The sequence below is a fragment of the Thermobia domestica genome, chromosome 9 (assembly GCF_964235325.1).
Source record: "Thermobia domestica chromosome 9, izTheDome1.hap1.1, whole genome shotgun sequence".
Taxonomy (NCBI): Eukaryota; Metazoa; Arthropoda; class Insecta; order Zygentoma; family Lepismatidae; genus Thermobia; species Thermobia domestica.
Genome location: NC_137462.1, coordinates 25,179,765 through 25,201,115, shown reverse-complemented (window position 1 = coordinate 25,201,115; position 21,351 = coordinate 25,179,765). Strand labels below are relative to the sequence as shown.

The window sequence follows — 21,351 nt, the reverse complement described above, 5'->3', positions numbered from 1 at the left end:
TAGCGTCCACGGCTACCAAGCGGCAAATATACAAATCGGGTGTGCAAAACTCGCAACAATAATGGCGCCAGCGCAAAGGTTACACATACGTAATAAAATATAAAAAGCAAGCGGTAAAAGTATAAAAGGGAACTCGCACTACGGTCAGACAGTAAGGGCGCCAGCGGAAAAATCACACATACGTAATAAAATATACAAAGCGAGCGGTAAAAGTATAAAGGGAACTCGCACTACGGTCAGACAATAATGGCGCCAGCGGAAAAATCACACATACGTAATAAGCTATACAAAACAAACTGTAAAAGTATAAAAGGAAGTCGCAATTAATTCCAACAATAATGGCTACAGCAAAAAATCACACATACGTAATAAAATATATAAAGCAGGCGGTAAAAGTATAAAGGGAACTCGCACTACGGTCAGACAGTAATGGCGCCAGCGCAAAAGATCACAGAGACACGTAATAAAATATACACAGCGGCGGCAAGTCCTCTGCTGTGTAGAGCTTTGTCTGTTACTACTGACCTGGTTCACCTGGTTTCACCCAGGCCTTTTTTCGTTTAGGGTTCTCGTAATGGATCCACTTCTCATCACCCGTAATAATTCGATGCAGAAACTCCTTTCTGCTCTGTCGTTGAAGCAGCAATTCGCAAATGGTTTTTCGTCTTTCAACGTCTCTGTCTTTCAATTCATGTGGAACCCAATGTAACATCTTTTGAATCATTCCCATGGCTTTCAAGCGTTTGGAGACTGTTGTTTGATCAACGCCTAATGCTGCTGCAAGTTGTTGCTGCGTTTGACACGAATCCTGCTCGAGCAATGCTGTCAATTCTTCGTCTTGAAATTTTTTTGGCTGTCCAGCTCGCTCTTGGTCTGCCAAGCCGAAATCACCACTTCTAAACCGTGCAAACCACTTCTGACACGTTCGCTCAGCTAGAGCATGGTCACCATACACTTCCACCAAAATACGATGACTTTAAGTCGCACTTTTCTGCATGTTAAAGTAATGCAGCAGGACACCCCGCAAAAACACTTTATCAGGCACAAATTGCGCCATGTTCACTTAACTACAAACTGGTGTTGTTGACGCTTTAATCCACTGCCCTATACTACGAACGATACGCGATGACAGGGGTTTGCAACACATGTGTGGATACACGGAACTGTGGGACGCTCCGTTCGTTGCGCCATCTCTTGTCCACCCGCACGAATTAATTCCTAGACCAAATATTTTAAATTAAATGAAATATCTTGCAGAATTTTCACATTTCCAGGAATAAAGTTAGCAAAGCCCTCCCGGAAACAAAATCGTAAGTACGCCACTGGCTGTAATAGTGCAGAGCTAATTTGTTTACAGTTCGTTCGTAGTAAATTTCATTCAGCATCTTTACAGTTTGTATCTGGAATAATTAAATATTCCATGCAGTGAGGCATTTAAAATATAGTTCAAATTTTAATTAATGGTGAAACATGCTTACAATAAGTAAGAAAAATTATATATCACATAAATTTTGTGAACGTGGTGCCATCTGTCATCCGTTCTTAGACTTCATTCTTATAAAATTCTAGAACATCAAACGTGAGTAGTAGGCCCCCGCGTATGCCCGAATGACTCATCCTCACTCTCTTTTATGACCGGGATTTTTGAACTTCGTTCCCTTTTACGGCTAAGATGAATGCTTTGGTACCTCGATTCTGATTGGCTGAGAGAAGTCACGTGACGTTAGGCCCCGCCCACGCGGGAAATTCAAACTTTCCAGGTCACGTGGTATGACGTCATGAGTCACCCTGCGGGGAAATCCCTCACCAGGGGTTTTTGAAATTTGTTCCCTTTTACGGGTAAGATGTGTGTTTCTGATTGGTTGATAGCTGTCACGTGATTTTAGACCCTGCGATATTTGAAATTCGTTCCCTTTTACGGGTAAGATGAGTGTTTATGATTGGCTGATAGAGGTCACGTGATCTTAGGCCCAGGGATTTTTTAAAATTCGTTCCCTTTTATGGGTAAGATGAGTGGTTTGGTACCTTGAATTTGATTGGTTGATAGAGGTCACGTGATCTTAAGCCCCTGTGACTTTTGAAATTTGTTCCCTTTTTACGAGTAAGATGAGTGCTTTGGTACCTCGATTCTGATTGGTCGACAGAGGTCACATGATCTTAGACCCGCCACACGGTGAACAGAATACGTGGGAAAACCCCTCATTCATTTGTTTCCATTTTATGTGTAAGATGCGTGTTTTGGTACCGCGATGTTGATTGGTGGATAGAAATCGCATAATCTTAGCCCCACCCCCAATGCTAGACATTCAGAGTGCTATGACGACGATCCATCCTAGACCGGGATCTTAGAATTTAGTTCCCTTTTTATGGTTATGCGTAAAGTTCCCATGAAGGGTTCAACCTCCTCCTTAAATAACCCTTTTTTGGTATCATGATATTGTACTGAAGTTTACATTAAATATTATCGTTCTCTTTGGCAGATAAGATGATTCTTACCTTGATGGAGATCCTGTCCTTGAATTAGTAGCCTATGTCTCTGGAAGTAACAATGGTGAAAGAGGGGTGTCGCTTGTAGATTTCTTATAACACATTGTTGTGAGTTTAAGCGATTTTTTAAACGCTCAGTAAGCGCTTCATTAATGGAAACAGTGTTGCCAGATTTTTCTTACCTAAACTGTTCCGATTCTTTTCGAAACGGTTCCGCAGAGTGCAAGAAATTTTAAACTAAAATTTTTTCGAACTAAAAAATTTTAAACAAAAATTTTCAAACAAAAAATTTTCGAACTAAAAAAATTGAAACAAAAAATTTTCGAACTAAAAATTTTGAAACAAAAATTTCAAAAAAAAAATCGAACTAAAAAATTTAAACACAAATTTTTCGAAAAATATTTTAAACTAAAAACTTTCGAACTAAAATTTTCGAACCCAAAAAATTTTCGAACTAAAAAATTTCAAAAAAATTTCGAACTAAAAAAATTGAAACAAAATTTTGTCGAAGTAAAACATTTTTTAAAAACAAAAGTTTCGAACTAAAGATGTAAATCACATCTAAAAATTTTCAAATCAAACTTTTTTTTTCGAACTAAACTTTTAAAATTTTCGAACTAGAAATTTAAACCAAGTTTTAGAAAAATCCTAAGAAATGTTTCTCCAGGAATCGAACTCAGGTCTTTCAAACCAAAGACGTGTATCCTAACCGATTAGCTATGAATGAATTCGGTTTTAATCATGCTTGGTGGGTTTCGAACCATGGTCCTTGAAAAGGATACACATATACTTTAAGAAAATAAATCTGACAGTGTAACGCTTCTCAAATCAAACTTTTTATCGAACTAAACTTTTAAAATTTTCGAACTAGAAATTTAAACCAAGTTTTAGAAAAATCCTAAGAAATGTTTCTCCAGGAATCGAGCTCAGGTCTTTCAAACCAAAGATGTGTATGCTAACCGCTTAAATGAATTCGGTTTTAATCGATCTTGGTGGGTTTCGAACCATGGTCCTTGAAAAGGATACACATATACTTTAAGAAAATAAATCTGACAGTGTAACGCTTCTCAAATCAAACTTTTTATCGAACTAAACTTTTAAAATTTTCGAACTAGAAATTGAAACAAGTTTTAGAAAAATCCTAAGAAATGTTTCTCCAGGAATCGAACTCAGGTCTTTCAAACCAAAGATGTGTATGCTAACCGCTTAGCTATGAATGAATTCGGATTTAATCATGCTTGGAGGGTTTCGAACCATGGTCCTTGAAAAGGATACACTTATACTTTAAGAAAATAAATCTGACAGTGTAACGCTTCCGTTCGTGGATTAAAATAAAATGCTGATAGACTTCTTTGTGTGACGACATAGAAGCACATATGATTGAAAAAATGCAAACGTCAGCGGATCGCATTACTTTTTGTTTTACTACGAACGTGTCAGCATGATTCATGAAAAAAGCAAACATTGACATTCTCGTATGGAATATGAGGAAAATGAAATGTCGTCACAGTTACGACAGGTAGTGACATGATCCTGACAGAAAGCATTTGGGTTCAGAACTGCGATACTATATGATGTAACTATTGAGAAACTTGAATGACGTCACGATCGATTGTTACACATCGTTTTCGTTCGTGATTCATGACAAAAGCAGCGAGCGTTTTGATTGGTTCGTTGTGATGTCATTTTATAAATTTCCTCGTTTCTGATTGGCTGACGGTGACATCGTTTTCACAGCGACCTAAATAAAAATCTAAATTTCATTTTTCAAATCCTACATCGCTCTCAACTAGCGAGTGAAGAAGATCTCCTTTTAAAAGTGTCTTCATTTAAGCTTCATTGCACCGACTTTGTGTTCATTGAATTTGAGGTAAGTTCAGTGAGATTTTATTTGTCACACAAGATTCGAAAATCATTTGTGGGCGGATCACGAATACAGTGTTTTACTTTTAGTACGAAATATTTAGACTATGAGGAATTAGTGGAATGGGAAAGTGAGAGTACGAATCAGGAACCCCCACACATTAGAAGTAAGCACGAGAAATGATATGGTTTAGCGTCCCTTCAGCGAGCACCCGTCGGGAATTGAACCATGGCCAGAAAAATGTGTGTGCTTAGTTTTGAAAAGAATGCATTACAAAATTTCAGAAACTATGCCTGAGAATAATATGGTTCGATTCCTTTGAAAGCATTAGCGGCCCCTTCAGCTTAACGTGATATTCAAGCAATCACCTGGGATTGAACATGGGCCAGAGGTGTGTACGTCAACCATTTAGCTTAGTTTTGAAAAGAATGTATGATAACGCATGAGAATATTAAATTTCAGAAAAGGCTTGACAGCGATCCGATGTGGGAAAGCAAACCCCACCGAGGATTGAACCAGAGCCTTCCACGTTAGAAGCATGTACGCTAACCACTTAGCCACGAGTGCATGAATATGTGGTTAAAAGATTTACGCTATACAGATTTTGTTTTGACAATTACGTATGTGTTACGTTAATGGTTGGTAAATCTCTTCAACTTGCAAACGCATCATTTAAAGGTCGTTGTGAGTGGGAAAAATGCTTACGCGTACTTTGTCACATCTCAGTACTGTTGAAACATTCATTCATGCATTCTTTTTTTATCACTATAGAATGGTAGGTCAGTTACATGCTACAGCAATAAAACACACATTTCAGTAACATAATTATTTTTTAAAAAACTTTGATTTTTAGTACATGTGTTTTCATAATGAGATTCTGAACGTCACCGCCAGGAATCAAACTCAGGACCTTTACATGAATTGCTTAGTTAAGAATTTATCATGAATGTTATGATTTCCTGGGCTAAGCAGTTAGCATACGTACCTTTGGCGTGGGAGACCAGGGTTCGATTCCCGGCGGGGAGCTCATGTGGTTCGGATTCCACGTTAATCAGTAGGTCCACGTCTCATATAGCCTCGCTGCTGAAAGGGACGCTAAACTAAAAAATCAAAAATCAACTCAAATTCACGCTGCTCAATTCCTTTTTTCCCATTACATATTTGTTTTACCGTACCTGTTTGTTGTTTTCATTTTTAATCATGGTCCAATCGGGTTTTACTGTTCGCAATGAAATCACTCGTCATTATAGACGATTTATGTACGTTTATGTATTATGAGGTGTACGTCAGCCATTTAGCTTAGTTTTGAAAAGAATGTATGATAACGCGTGAGAATATTAAATTACAGAAAAGGCTTGACATGCCCCGACGTGGAAAAGCAAACCCACCGAGGCTTGAACCAGGGACTTCCACGTCCGAACCATGTACGCTAACCGCTTAGTCACAATAATAATAAAAAAAATACGCTATGCAGATTTTGTTTCGACAATTACGTATGTGTATCGTTAATGTTCGATGAATCTCTTTAACTTGCAAACGCATCATTTAAAGGTCGTTGTGAGTGGAAAAAAAATGCTGACGCGTACTTTGTCACATCTCAGCACTGATGAAACATTCATTCATTTCATGCATTCTTTTTATCACTATAGAATGGTAGGTCAGTTAAAATGCTGATGTAATGCTCTCGAGTTTGACAGCAATAAAACACTCATTTCAGTAACATAATTATTTAAAAAAAAAAAAAAACTTTGATTTCAGTAACATAATTATTTAAAAAAAAAAAAAACTTTGATTTCTAGTACGTGTGCTTTCATAATGAGATTCTGAACGTCACCGCCAGGAATCAAACTCAGAACCTTTACATGAATTGCTTAATTAAGAATTTATCATAAACGTTATGATTTCCTGTTTATCAGATGATTAAGATTTTTCTTTCTTCTTTTCTTTTGTAGTAAATTCACGCTGCTCAATTCCTTTTTTCCCTTACACATTTATCGCAATTGTACCTGTTTGTTTGTTATCTCCTTTTATTAACATGGCCGAATCGGGTTTTACTGTGCGCAATGAAATCACTCGTCATTATAGACGATTTAACATTGAAGGTAGAATGCTCGAAATTCAATTCAACGCACCGCCCGTAGGAACCGATATCATACAGTATGTACACAACAGTTTCCAAGCAATGCTAGACCATTTGTTAGCCAATGTCGACGATGAGGCGATGGTTGGTTTATCTGTAATATCGCCACGGAATACGAATAAACCGTTTTGGGTGAGTTTTCGCCAAGCACGAAACCTAACACTGGAAACGATGTGGGCCTCCTTTGAAAGAGTGTTACAAAGTAACAATGCATTTCTCCTGCACGAGCCATTCACCGTTCATTTTCATCGTGTGGATATTCCACGTGGCTATGGCGGTTTGCGGCAAGGAGTACTTCAAAACGAAGAATTGTTACGTTGCAAAAAAGGGATTGTACGTGTAAAAAATCAAGATTCAAGGTGCCTGGCGTACGCCCTTGTTATTGCTATTGGCCTGAAGGCATACAAGAATGTAGATATGCAACGATATTGGCAATATCAACGTCAATCGAAATGTATTGTGGACGATGAAGTGAATGCGTTATGTGCAAATGCAGGAGTGAATTTGGATCATGGTGCCAGTGTAAATGAAATTCGACAATTCCAGGCATACCTCAAAGAATATAAAATTACAGTGTATACCAGTTTCACAGGCCATGACATCATGTACGAGGGGCCCAACGACGAAAATCGCACTCCCATAAATTTAATTTGTTTGGCTGGACATTTTGACATCATCCAATCCTTAACTGCTTGTTTTGCAACCAATTTCTACTGTGAGGCGTGCCATAAAAAGTATAGTAAACGCAATGAACATGTGAAAAATTGTCCTGTAACATGCTCCAAATGTCTACAGAGACCTCTATGCGACAAGAACCAAACGCTGATATTATGCAACGACTGCAATCGTCAATTTTACGGCGAACAATGTTTTAACAATCATCGTAATATTGTATATCATCAAGGGGAACCTGTATGCAAAATGGTGAAGCAATGTACTAGATGTTACAGAGTTTATTCTTTTGTGCATACAGGACAACGACATCATGATTGTAATGAGATCTTTTGCAATGTTTGTAAGAAGATTGTTCCAGGATCACATCAATGTTTTATGCTTCCCGATCGACAATGCTTGAAACCTGGTGTTCCTTCACTCATGCACGCAAAGAAAGCCTTGTTGATATTCTATGATATAGAATCTATGCAGGACACGAATATTGGCGATAATACGTATGTACACATTCCAAATTTATTGGTTGCACAACAAGTATGTTATGCATGTGTTGAAAACAATAATATCCAACAGTCTTGCAGTACGTGTGGTCAGCGCCAGCATATTTTCCAAGGAGAGGATCCAGTTTATAATTTTCTCCAGTACTTGCGGGAACGGCGTCCCAATATAAATAGGATTTTCTGTGTCGCGCACAATGCTAAGGGATACGATGGACATTTTATTTTAAAGGCTATGGTAGAACAATGTCAATGGAGACCTGACGTCATATTAAATGGGACCAAGATACTGTGTTTAACCTTGAATAATCTGACGTTCATTGACTCGTTGAACTTCTTGCCTATGGCATTAAGTAAATTGTCAAAAGCGTTCAATTTACCCGCAACCAAAGGCTACTTCCCGCATTTCTTCAACACCAAGGAGAATCAATCGTATATTGGACCACTTCCAGAAACGAAGTATTATGGTGCAGATGAAATGGCCGTCGAAGACAGGAACAAGTTCATGCAGTGGTACAACGATCATCGTAATGACACGTTTGATTTCCAGAAAGAAATTCTCAAGTATTGTATTCAAGATGTCAATGTACTGCGACAAGCATGCGTTTCGTTTATGACGTCATTTGAAACAGAAACCAAAGTGAATCCCTTCTTGGAGACGATCACGATTGCCAGTGCTTCCAATTTAGTATTCCGCCGGAATTTCCTTAAACCCAACACCATAGGAATTCTACCGGCACATGGCTATCGATGGAGAAGTACCCAATCGATCGCTGCAATGCAATGGCTGGCCTACATTGAAAAAACCGAAGAAAAACAAATCTTACATGCGGCCCGACAAAAAGAAGTGTTTATTGCGGGATTCCATGTTGATGGTTACTACCAAGATCCTGAGACGTTAGAGGAGCACGTCTACGAGCATGCCGGCTGCTTTTACCACGGGTGTAAAGTATGTTTTACTACAGGCCGTAATCAGCCCATCTACAGCAATCCAGAAGACACCATGGAATTCCGTTATGAACGAACACAACGCAAAAATGCAAGACTGCGTGAATTGGGGTACATTGTACATGAAATGTGGGAGTGCGAATTTAATCAGTTCTTAAAACAAAATCCTGCAATGGCGACGTATCTGAAGAATCACCCGTACATGAACCGCAGACCATTAAATCCAAGAGATAGCTTTTTTGGAGGAAGGACCAATTGCGTGAAATTGTACCACCAAGTCGACGAAAAAGCGGGGGAAGTAATAAAATATTTCGATATTGTCTCGCTTTATCCTTATGTAAATAAGTGTGCTAAATACCCTGTAGGCCATCCACGAATTTATCTACAGGGTGATGAAAATATACCACCAATAAATAAAGTCAATGGTCTAATCAAAATGACGATATTACCAAGTCGCCATCTTTATCATGGTCTCCTGCCTTACCGATGTAACAAGAAACTACTCTTTCCACTGTGTGCTGCGTGTGCCGAAGAAATGAACCCAGACCCTACAGCAACGTGTACGCACAACGATCAGGAGCGATGCCTCACTGGAACATGGGTATCATATGAAATCCAGAAAGCAATACAAATACACCTGTGTGTTATGAAAAAAGTAATAAATCCTGTACTTATTCAATAATAAAGCCGGTCAATAACCTTTAAATTTTGAATATTTGGCCATAAGAGGAATACCAACGGGTCCTAGAAAACGTTTACCGAATTTTGTTATTTGATAATTCCCCAAATTTAAAAGGGCGTGAAATTGTACCACCAAGTCGACGAAAAAGCGGGGGAAGTAATAAAATATTTCGATATTGTCTCGCTTTATCCTTATGTAAATAAGTGTGCTAAATACCCTGTAGGCCATCCACGAATTTATCTACAGGGTGATGAAAATATACCACCAATAAATAAAGTCAATGGTCTAATCAAAATGACGATATTACCAAGTCGCCATCTTTATCATGGTCTCCTGCCTTACCGATGTAACAAGAAACTACTCTTTCCACTGTGTGCTGCGTGTGCCGAAGAAATGAACCCAGACCCTACAGCAACGTGTACGCACAACGATCAGGAGCGATGCCTCACTGGAACATGGGTATCATATGAAATCCAGAAAGCAATAGAATTGGGATATCAACCAGTGGAAATTTTTGAAATTTGGGACTATGACATTGAACAATATGATCCCATCACGAAAACAGGTGGCTTGTTCACGGAATATATCAATACATTTTTAAAATCAAAAATGGAAGCGTCTGGCTGGCCCAGTTCCTGTGTCAGCGAAGAAGACAAATCAAAATTCATACAAACCGTCCTGGAGCGTGAAGGTATTGCATTGGATCGGTCCAAAATTGAAAATAATCCTACACGAAGAAGTTTATCTAAGCTTTGTCTTAATGCTCTTTGGGGAAAACTTTCGCAAAGATCAAACTTTAGCCAGACCACAATTATTGATCGGCCGGAAGAATTTTATGAAAAACTCACTTCCCCCGACATTAAACTCCATCAAATTGTACCCATCAATGATACGATGTTGTATGCGTTCTGGGAGTACAATGAACATGTGCCTGTTCAAAACCGAAACACCAATGTCGTGTTAGGTGCATTTACAACATGTCAGGCACGTCTGGAACTGTACAAGTACCTGGAAATGTTGCAGGAACGTGTTTTATATTTCGACACGGATTCTGTAATATTTACGGAGAAGCCCGGGGAGCCAACCATTGAACCTTCAACGTACTTGGGATGCTTATCGGACGAGATGGAGTCTTACGGACCACGAGCATACATCAAGACATTTGTCAGTGGAGGACCAAAAAATTACAGCCTAGAAATATACAATCCGGATACCAACGTCACCAGTTACATATGCAAAATTAGAGGATTTACATTAAATTACAATGCAGGACAACAATTAAATTTCAACACGCTAAAAGAAATGATTACAAATCAATGCCGTGGACAAGTCACCATCACTATCCCCCATAAGATATGCAGGACCAAAGACCATACCATCGTCACACGCAAAGAAGAAAAAATGTACAGTATCCAGTACACAAAACGTCGATTTAAAGAATTCAATTCTTATGATACGGTTCCGTACGGGTACGTTAAAAAACAGAAGATGGAACTGGAAAAAGAAGATGAAGAAGAAAAAACTGTAAATACCCAATAAGGCCGCCATTTCTTTTTTTCCTTTTCCTTTTTTCCACTCCTTAACCACAAAGCAGCAACACCAAGAAGAAAATGAAGTACCCACAAGAGTTCATAAACCATCAACACAACCATCAGTGGAAGAAATGTAGTCATCTCGTACCGAAGGAGGAACCTTGACCATAAAGCAGCAACACCAAGAAAAATGCAGTACCCAGAAGAGTTCATAAACATCCATCGGTGAAAAAAATGCAGTGATCCTGTACCCGAGGAGGAAGATGAACCTAAACAGATCCATCATTTACGAGTAAGTTTTATTTCTCTCTTATCAATATTGACTCATTTTTATTGTTTCAGAAAAAAAAGAAATTCTTAAATTAATCCGTCGTTTCTTCTTTTTCTTTCCAGGATACGGCTACAAGATTCGAAGATGATGACGCGTCCAATATATTCATTAACTAGATCCTGTATTTATTATGTTAATAAACATGTATAGGAAGACCACATACCTTTCGTTAAATACAACAAGTTGAAAAAAAAATATGTTTTATTATTTCTTGAAACCCTGAACACTTGTTTTCAAATAAATGGTAATCTTGAAAATTTAAGGTGGAAAATATATCCAAGATTTGGTTTACACGATTTTGTTCGAAAAAATAATTAAAGAATTTTTTTAGTGTCCAAAATTTGGTTTTTAATTTAGTTCGAAAAATTTTTAATTTGAAAATGTTCAAATGTGGTTTACATCTTTAGTTCGAAACTTGTTTTTAAAAATTGGTTCGAAATTTTTTTAAAATTTTTAGTTCGAAAAATTTTGATTTGAAAATTTAGTTCGAAAGTTTTCAGTTTAAAATATTTTTCGAAAAATTTTTAATTTTTATAGTTCGAATTTTTTTTGGGTTCGAAAATTTTTTGATTTGAAAATTTAGTTCGAAAGTTTTTAGTTTAAATTTTTTAGTTCGAATTTTTTTGAAATTTTTGTTTCAAATTTTTTAGTTCGAAAATTTTTTGTTTGAAACTTTTTTTTGTTTCAAAATTTTTAGTTCGAAAATTTTTTTTAGTTACAAAAATTTTTTTAGTTCGAAAAATTTTTTAGTTTAAAATTTCTTGCACTCTGCGGAACCGTTTCGAAAAGAATCGGAGCAGTTTAGGTAAGAAAAATCTGGCAACACTGTTTCCATAATTGAAGCGCTTACTGAGCGTTTAAAAAATCGCTTAAACTCACAACAATGTGTTATAAGAAATCTACAAGCGACACCCCTCTTTCACCATTGTTACTTCCAGAGACATAGGCTACTAATTCAAGGACAGGATCTCCATCAAGGTAAGAATCATCTTATCTGTCAAAGAGAACGATAATATTTAATGTAAACTTCAGTACAATATCATGATACCAAAAAAGGGTTATTTAAGGATGAGGTTGAACCCTTCATGGGAACTTTACGCATAACCATTAAAAAAAAAATCCCGGTCTAGGATGGATCGCTGTCATATCGCTCTGTATTTCCCTCATGAACTGGGGGGGGGGGGTAAGATCATGTGACTTCTATCCACCAATCAAAATTGAGGTACCAAAACACGCATCTTACCTGTAAAAGGAAACAAATAAGTGAGGGGTTTTCCCATGTAATCTGTTCACTGTGTGGCGGGTCTAAAATCATGTGACCTCTATCAACCAATCAGAATCGAGATACCAAAGTATACATCAGAAAGGACACCCTAATTTCAAAAATCCTAGGACCTAAAATCACGTGATCTCTATCATCCAATCAGAATCAAGGTACCAAAGCACTCATCTTACCCGTAAAAGGGAACGAATTTTTTTTTTTAAATCCCAGAGCCTAAGATCACGTGACCTCTATCAGCGTGGTACCAAAGCATTCATGTTACCCGTAAAAGGGAACGAATTTTCAAATATCGCAGGGTCTAAGATCATGTGACATTTGTCAACCAATCAGAATCACACATCTTACCCGTAAAAGGGAACAAATTTCAAAAATCCCGGTCATAAAAGAGAATGAGGGATTTCCCCGCAGGGTGACTCATGACGTCATACCACGTGACCTGGAAAATTTGAATTTCCCGCGTGGGCGGGGCCTAACGTCACGTGACCTCTCTCAGCCAATCAGAATCGAGGTACCAAAGCATTCATCTTAGCCGTAAAAGGGAACGAAGTTCAAATATCCTGGTCGTAAAAGAGAGTGAGGATGAGTCATTCGCGCATACGTCGGGGACTACTACTAACGTGCTATAATAGAAAGGATTTACCTTGTTCTCACAGCTTCGAATTTTAACTTTACAAAGAATCAGGGGCGGATCCGGGGGGCGATCGTCCCGATGCCCTCCAGAAAAGGAAACTTTCTTATTTTATATATAAATAAAACCCACCCCACAGTTTGGAGCTCTTGAAAGTAGCTCTAAGTAGCAGTATTACAACCCATCGCTCCTCCCCCACCCCCCGAAGTCCGTCCTGGATCCGCTCCTGCAAAGAATTTCGTTTTCTTCCATTTTCTCAAAATCTGTACATGAACTTTTGTTCTGTCGCATAAAATCATTTTGTTTAACCCAATAAAGTCTAATGATTGGTAATAGATATATCTCATTTGGACAATTTTTCCTCGTTAAACGTTATGATAGAATTTTCATTACGTTTTCTTTCTTTTACAGGTAAGTTCGTGCATATCCAAATTTGCTAATCGATTTTTGCTTCAAAACACTACCATAGGGTATCGTAAGTACTTTAATTCCTTATTTCTTTACAAATAGTATGTTCGTAAAGAATGTGTGTGTGTGTGTGTCTTTGCTAGTACAATACAAACAACAATAAATGTAAGATGCTAGTTAAGAATGCATTTTGCTACATTTGTAACATTAGATAACAACAACAATTAATTCCAGCTAAATAAAAACTTTTTTTTTGCAATGAGTGACATACTTGTTAGTGCCACAACATTTCGATTTTCTCGAAAAACGAACTCGACAAATGAATTTCAAATCTGATGATAGAGCATAGTCATAACAGATGTGTTTTCCCCTCTCATGAAAAAGGACAGGCCCTAAAAGTGAAATTTTGTACTGTAAAATGAATTCGTTAAAATTTATTTATTTATTTATTTATTTATTTATTTATTTTTGCATCTGATTTGTTTTTGTTTTGCAGCTATACGTTATTTCTGATAAGTATAAACTTCTAATGACAACTATCAACTTGAAGAAATAAATAAATAAGTAAAAGAGTGAAGAGAAAGGACGAGGTTCATTTCCCATAAGCTATGTGCCGGGCAGATAATCCAACGAAAGTTGTGTGTGTTAAAGCAGGGGTGCCCACAAAGGGGGACCATGACGCAAACTGTGTCATTGAAATATTTGGGGGGGGGGTAAAAATCTATATAAATATGTTTGAGGGGGTGTAAAAATTAATCGAAAGGATTTTTTTTCATGGAAGAACACCTACGGATAGACAATGAGGGGGGGTGCGTCATGGACATAAGGGGGGATGGGAACCACTGGTTAAAGTACGAAATCAATTACGTACGAGAATACGAGAAACCCTATTAGTTTGGGCAAAGGTCAGAGGTACGAAATAACAAAATAAAAAAGAAAAAAAAAGAAAGAAAAATAGACATAAACTTTTTTTAAAGAAAAAAACACAATGTATGGATTTTTATTATATATTTAATAATACTTAGAAAGATCTTTAAAAATGAGCATACATTCGAATGGGGAAATGTACTATTGGCGAACCATGGTTAATCAAGATATAAAGTTTGAACTTTAACTATTTTCAATATGACTTAAACTGCTGGCTAGGGGGACTTGGCGGTGGCTCAGTGGCAGCGATCACCTCCGGTGCTTGGGGTCCCTGGTTCGATCCCAGCTCGCGCCGTGTGGACTTTGTGGTGGACAAACACCGTACTCGTGGGTTTTCTCGGGGTTCTCCCGTTTCCTCCCACTTTATTTATTCTACCATTTCATTCATTTCTCATCACAGTCTCCATTAGCCTAACCGGCATAATCGTGGGACGTAAAACTAAAGATTTCATTTTTAAACTGCTGTCTATGTTATACAAACAAAAGAACGTAGTAATTTGTATAAAAATAAGTATTTTACAACCAAAAGTGACTTGCAATCCAACTGCGCTGATCCGTCAAGCATACATGCTATAAAGTGCATCTTATTAGACTTTTATGTTTAAAATATTTTTAGTTCATCTTAGATTGACCATAGCTCGCCAATAGTACATGTTCCCAAGGTGAATGTAGGTTCATTTTAAAGGTCTTGCTAAGTATTGTTCATATACGATAATGTTAATTCAAAATTCAATCTTTGCATCTCTGTTTGATCTTTGCCCCAACTATTTTTTTTTAACTCCCATAATACTTTAACATATATAAGTTTCATTGGATTATCAGTCCAGTCCTATGGGAAAAGAACCTTGTCCTTTTCATTTTCATCCTCGTAATAAATAGAGCTGGTTTATCACAGTTTAAAAAAAAAAAAAGCTATGAAAGCATTTCATTTATTTATTTTTAAAAGCGTACAGTTTGAAAAGGCATAAACTTCCAAAAGTATAGCGTCGTTTTGTGAAAAATTATTGCTGTCACAAAATTCATCCATAACTATTAAACACACAAATGAAAACGTGTTCTGTTATTCAACTGTACGTTGATTTTTTTTTTTTTTTTAATGGTATATGAACCAGCATTATATCGTTTCTACAACTTTAATTGTGGTTTTCCAGCTAATTCATTGTACCGTTCTCTCTGTTTTTAGTACGCATTGGAATCCTGTTATCCTTTTATTTATTTTGTAACTTTCTTCAAAGAAAACATGTTTTTTACACTATCTTCACCTCCTGAGGGGGGGAGGAGGTGGGGGGAAGGAAGAGACAAACATTTCGTTGTTTTAAAAACTTTTAAGAAGATAGAGGTAATTTGTATTGGAGTTAAGACTTGGCATTCTACACCGAAACCGCTCCATTTGTTGGTATTTTAAAAGTGGAATTCAAAAAGATGTTGCGTATGGGCGGTATTATAAGTAACGTCATTGTTTCTTCTGTCAGAATTCTTTAAATTCTTTCTCCAGTTCATCTCTGTGTTTCTCTGTTTTCTTATTTGCCTCCTGTTGCGACGAATTAAAAAGTGACTGCTCAAGATCACATAGGAACTGAAATAACTGAGTCTTTGTATGAGAACAGTTCTGAATCAGAGGACAGAAATCACAGTTTATGTTTATTTCGAATCTTTGTAACAGTTCAGTTTTCTTTTTCAAGACTGTTGTACGTATTTCTGTCCTGTAGGTATTTATTTTCCGTAGGTATAAGAGCGCTAAAATATTTACAATGTCGGTTTGTAGATGGTATGGCGCTTATTGCGGAATTTGAAGAGAAAAGTAAGTAGATGTTAGAGAATTTTTGTGGAAAGCTGCAAAGAATATGCGATGAAAATAAACGTTAGAGTTGTTTATTTGTTGAACTTCAACGTCACTTTTGAGCACCGTGAACCTACTGTTTTAGGTGGAATTCGAACCACCATAAGGGCGGATTTTCATGCAAGTGTCCATTGCGTTCGTTGCTTGCGATTTCTATGTGTAGCCAACAGAAAGGTGTGTTACACGTAGAACTAACCGTACTTAAACAACTTTATCAATTGGCTATTCAGTTACATCGCAAGCAAAGACCACAAGGAACGCTTGCATAAAAATCCACCTTAATGCTTTTTTTTAATATATATATATATATATATATATATATATATATATATATATATATATATATATATATATATATATATATATATATATATATATACAGATTTCTCATCAGGAATCGAACTCAAAATAACAATTGTTAGAGAAGCAATGATGAATGAAACAAAGCGGTCGGTATCAAAATATAGCAGTAGAAGAAAGAAACTACTGCAGTGCATGCAGTTTTTTCCTGCTCACACTCTCTCGAAGGACAAAATTGTTATAGTGTTTCCACATTTTGTTCTGCTCTTAGGACATCAGATTGTTAACAGAATAATAGTATTTCGCAACTTTATTCGTGTATTAAGCAGCGTCGTAACTTAGACTTTTTCTGGGGGGGGGGAAACATTAATACGCGTATTTCCCCCCTAGAAAACTTTTTCCTAATCCTTGGGCCCCCTCTTTCCATCTTTCTCTTAAGGGGCCCATAGACGATCCACGGTTTGTGCAAACACTGTGTTTGCGCAAACACTCGGCCATACAGTTCAATTTTGAGTTTTATCCGTAAATATATCCACTGAAGCAGCTTTCTTAGCGGGAAGGGGAAAGGCCCGCGAAACCAAAAACGGAAGAACAAGTGTGGATGAAAGAGTGGTTCAAGGAACGGTCTAGTTTAGTCATCAAAATTTAATAGCCGAACTTGAGATAACTTCGACTGTGGACTTATTTAACAATGGATTCAACTATATTTGGTGAAATATTGGAAATGGTTACAGCTCTTATTCGAAAACAAGATACAAACATGAGAGATGCGATATCTCCCGAGCAGAGGTTGTTTGCCACTTTGAGTTATCTTGTGTGCGGAAACACGTACGAGGACTTAAATTTGAAACAGCCATTGTACCCCAGACACTTGGACAAATTATTATAGGAGCATGTGAGGCCGGATTTTTCAGATTCCTGTTTTTATAATCTTCACTCTTTATCTTTCACTGTTCAGGTAAATTCCGATAAAATTCAATAAATTCTTGCCAGAATTCTTGAATCCTATTCACTGACGCCACAGCGCGAGAAATAACCGTTTGTAGACTAGGCCTTCTACTCGGAAATAAACCTCGTGTTTGCACAAACATGCCCATACACGATCCACGTGATTGCGCAAACATATTCGTGTAAGCAATTTTCGAACTAGTTCGATCACAGCACCATACACGGTCAAACTGTTTGCACAAACAGCCTTGTTTGCACAAACCGTGGACCGTGTATAAGCTCTATTACTCTTTGTGGGCCTCCGGAGCCCGTGGGCCCTCCCACAGGTCCCTGGGCACTTTCCGTACATGACAAATTAATTAACGGGACAATATTGACAAATCTCAAAGCCATACGAATAAACATAATTTTTAGAGCTCCTAATAATAGACATTTTTTACTGAAATGGGCCCACGACTCATTTTTGTTTTGCCTTTTGTGTGCTGTTTTGTTTTTATAATATAGTGAACTTGTTTGATGCTTCATTTATAATGTCATGTTCGTATCGTATATGGAGTAAGAAAATTTTAAAGTGGGCCTCCTCGAACGGCGAGATGCTTCCCTGGTAGGCAGTTGCCCCTCCTTCCCCTCCACATGTTACGGCCTTGGTATTAGGTAATTTTTTTCTGACAAATTGTCCATAATTTCGTTATTTCGTGATTCAAATAATAATAATAATAATAATAATAATAATAAATAGTAATGATAATAATAATAATAAATAGTAATAATAATAATAATAATAATAATAATAATAATAATAATAATAATAATAATAATAATAATCTCTTTCAATGGTTCTATAGTGGACACGAGGACTCATGAAGCCTGGGCTCTACACTAATCAAAGAATTGCTTTCCGTCACGTGTAATGCATCGAAAGAATTCGGTACGATTCGTGGAGCTGCCCGCACACTTGAGAAAAAGTGAAACAGCAGAAGTAACAACAACATTGCCAACCTTAGGAAACATGGCAAACGAACGACGAAAAAAAAAACAGAATAACAAGAACACCAAGTATTATTCGAAATAATCGATAACAATAATAATAGCAAAAATATAAAACAATGATAACAATTAATTTTTTTAATTTACACGAAATTGTAAATTTATTTGATTAAATTCAGTAGATAATACAATATAGATTATTATATTAATATAAATTATAATTGTAATAAAATGACAAGAAAATTATAATACAAATTGTATGTAATTAATTACATGATTTTTTTTTAAAAAATATGTAATGTTATTTAAGTTATTTAAAAGTTTAAATTGTATGGAAATTTTATAGTATTTAAATTATTTCCATAATATCGTCATCTGTCACTTGCACACAAAGTTAACAGAACTGTTGTTATTAGATATTCTATGACTTACGGTTCCCGAGATATGGCTCCTTAAATCTCCCGAATCCGAACTTTTTTGGCCAACATCTGGGGAACGGTGGCCAGTTGGCCAGCGGCCACCGGTTACTATTTGGTACCATAATGTTCAGCATCCTCTTAGGTATTGATTAACACCAATATCATTTTTCTATGACTTATGGTTCCCGAGACGGCCCTTTAAATCTCCCAAAATCGGCACTTTTTTGGCCAATATCTCGGGAAGGGTAAGAGTGACGCGAAAATTTCCATCGTTTCTTTCAGATAGATTTTGATGCTCTATCGAATGCAGGGCTGAAAATTGAAACATTCCCAAATAACAGAGAGAGAGAGAGAATTCAGTAACGAACTTTTTAACCCTCCGTGGATACAGTGGGGTATGACAGACCCCAGAGAAAATCTTTTAGATCTAATTTTTTCCTGTTGTTTCTTGTAACCTTTCTCATGCATGTAAATTCAATTGACAACACTGCCTGTTGTTATGCCTGGTACGCTGCATCTATCACAGAATAGTAAAAACAAACAAAAACATGCAAAAAAATATTTAAAACATTAAATAAGACAAAAAAATTCTGGGGTACATTGGACCTCAGTGTGACTCTGTGTCACAAAAAATAAATGTGACCACGGAGGGTTAAGTTCGTTGATTAGGGGAAGCTAGCGAAGACCCTTGTTCGGCATCATCCGACTCCGTTACTGTGACTTTCTCGAAAGCTGTGTTGAAATTATAAAGAAGAATCTAGAGAAGAGAAACGGAGAGGAAGAAGAGTTAGAAAAACAGAAGAGGTTTGGAAAGGAAATTCATTAAAGAAAAATAAATAAAGAGATCTTGGCTGGAGATTGTTGACTACTTACTTGAAACTACTTCATAAAAATACCTCTTGACAACCAGATGAGCCAGCTAATGAATCACAAGAATATTTTTCATCCTCTTTCTCTGTTTATTTTCTTTCTTTCTTTCTTTTTTTGTCTAATTCCTTTCTGCTACCATGTTCCATGGATGTTGTCTGATCCACTTTTTTCTGTTGTCCAATATCTTGTAGTAGTTTCTTTCGTAAATCTGTTACTGGTCCCTTCCTTGATCTCCGGCTTCTCTGTTTGTTTATTCTCTCAGTTCGTAGTAGTCTTATTTAGTTTTAAGAGACTATGATATTCTGAGAGATAATGTCTTTTTCTTTGTTTGTTTGTTTCGATTCCTTCTCACGGTGCACTTGAAGTTTCATCAAATCATTGCATTGTGATTAATTGTGCTTTAGCCTGTGGAGAAGACGTTTGTTCATGTTTCTTTAAGCGTATACACAAAGCAATGGTTTTCTTAGTTCCATTATCCCCCGCCAGGAACCGCTGACACCTTCACATCGGAGTAGGGGCGCACCCAAGGGGTGTCCAACAGGTCTGGACCCTATCAAAACTTCTTAAGAGTCTTCATCCCGGCGAAATTAAAATACCGCTAATTTTACAGTAATTATGTGATATCTTCAAATAGATAAATGATAATTGAAATATGGAACAAGAGCACCCTAGACAATATTATTTTGCGTGAGGTACCGTTATCACGAGTCACCTAGTGGCTTTCCGTTTTCAGCTGTTTAGAAACGCGAAAATAAAATGCCGATTTTCAAAATGGCTCGAAATCGAAAGCAGATAAGTGAACGGTTTCTCATGTAAAATAATATTGTCTAGGGCGCTCTTGTTCCACATTTCGATTATCTTTTATCTATTTGAAGGTAAAATTAGCGGCATTTTAATTTCGCCGGGATGAAGACTCTTAACTCAACATACATTTGTACAGTTTCTCAATAATCTGTACTTGTTTAACAAGGAAATGATTGATGTAGCATGAAAATTTGATCTTATACTTCATATGTACTCCTTCTCTTATAAAAAAAACAATCTAGTTCTATCAGTTTTTTTTTCTGAAAATATAGGTGGAAGTTTTTTTCAATTACTTATCGTCTTTTCTGATGCAGAACAATAGTTGTTCAATATTACATAGATGTACTGCCTTGTAATACTAAACCCACCCCCAAAGTTTGGACTCGTTCCAACAAAATTTTCTGGGTGCTCGCCTGTATCGGAGAGAGTACGCAGTGTTTGGAAACATCATGGGATAAATTCGTCATCAATTTGACGAAGGGTTGTATCTCAAAATCTTACTTTCTTCAGACATAAAGAAAGAAATAATAATTACGTGTATAGGAAAGCAGTTGAATATATAATAATTTGTCACCTGTTTCAGATAATAATTATGTGGAATTATTGATCAGTTATTGCATATTTAACTTTTCCCTCCTCTGTGAAATTATATGTCTTTCTTTACGTTTGAAAAAGTGAGATTTTGAGATACAACTCTTCGTTAAATTGTTAACGAATTATGGTTGTTTTCTTCTAATATCACTCATCCTGACCAACATTATCTGGCTACTTTGACATCTTTACCA

At 36.8% G+C, this 21,351-nt stretch overlaps 2 protein-coding genes across 2 annotated transcripts in view; both read left to right on the top strand.

The window, feature by feature from the left end:
- The window catches only part of dtn (transmembrane protein 132C dtn), a 691,446-nt gene that overhangs the window by 116,256 nt on the left and 553,839 nt on the right, over positions 1-21,351 (top strand). The gene's annotated exons all lie outside the window — the stretch shown is intronic.
- Positions 8,020-11,342, top strand: LOC145693934 (uncharacterized). Its single transcript, XM_081770091.1, has 2 exons — positions 8,020-11,114; positions 11,216-11,342. The coding sequence occupies exon 1, from the start codon at positions 9,585-9,587 to the stop codon at positions 10,827-10,829; it is 1,245 nt and encodes a 414-aa protein (XP_081626217.1). The 5' UTR covers positions 8,020-9,584; the 3' UTR covers positions 10,830-11,114; positions 11,216-11,342.

Coding starts and splice junctions, on each gene's coding strand:
- LOC145693934 (XM_081770091.1), top strand. CDS start 9,585: ATGACGATATTACCAAGTCGCCATCTTTATCATGGTCTCCTGCCTTAC.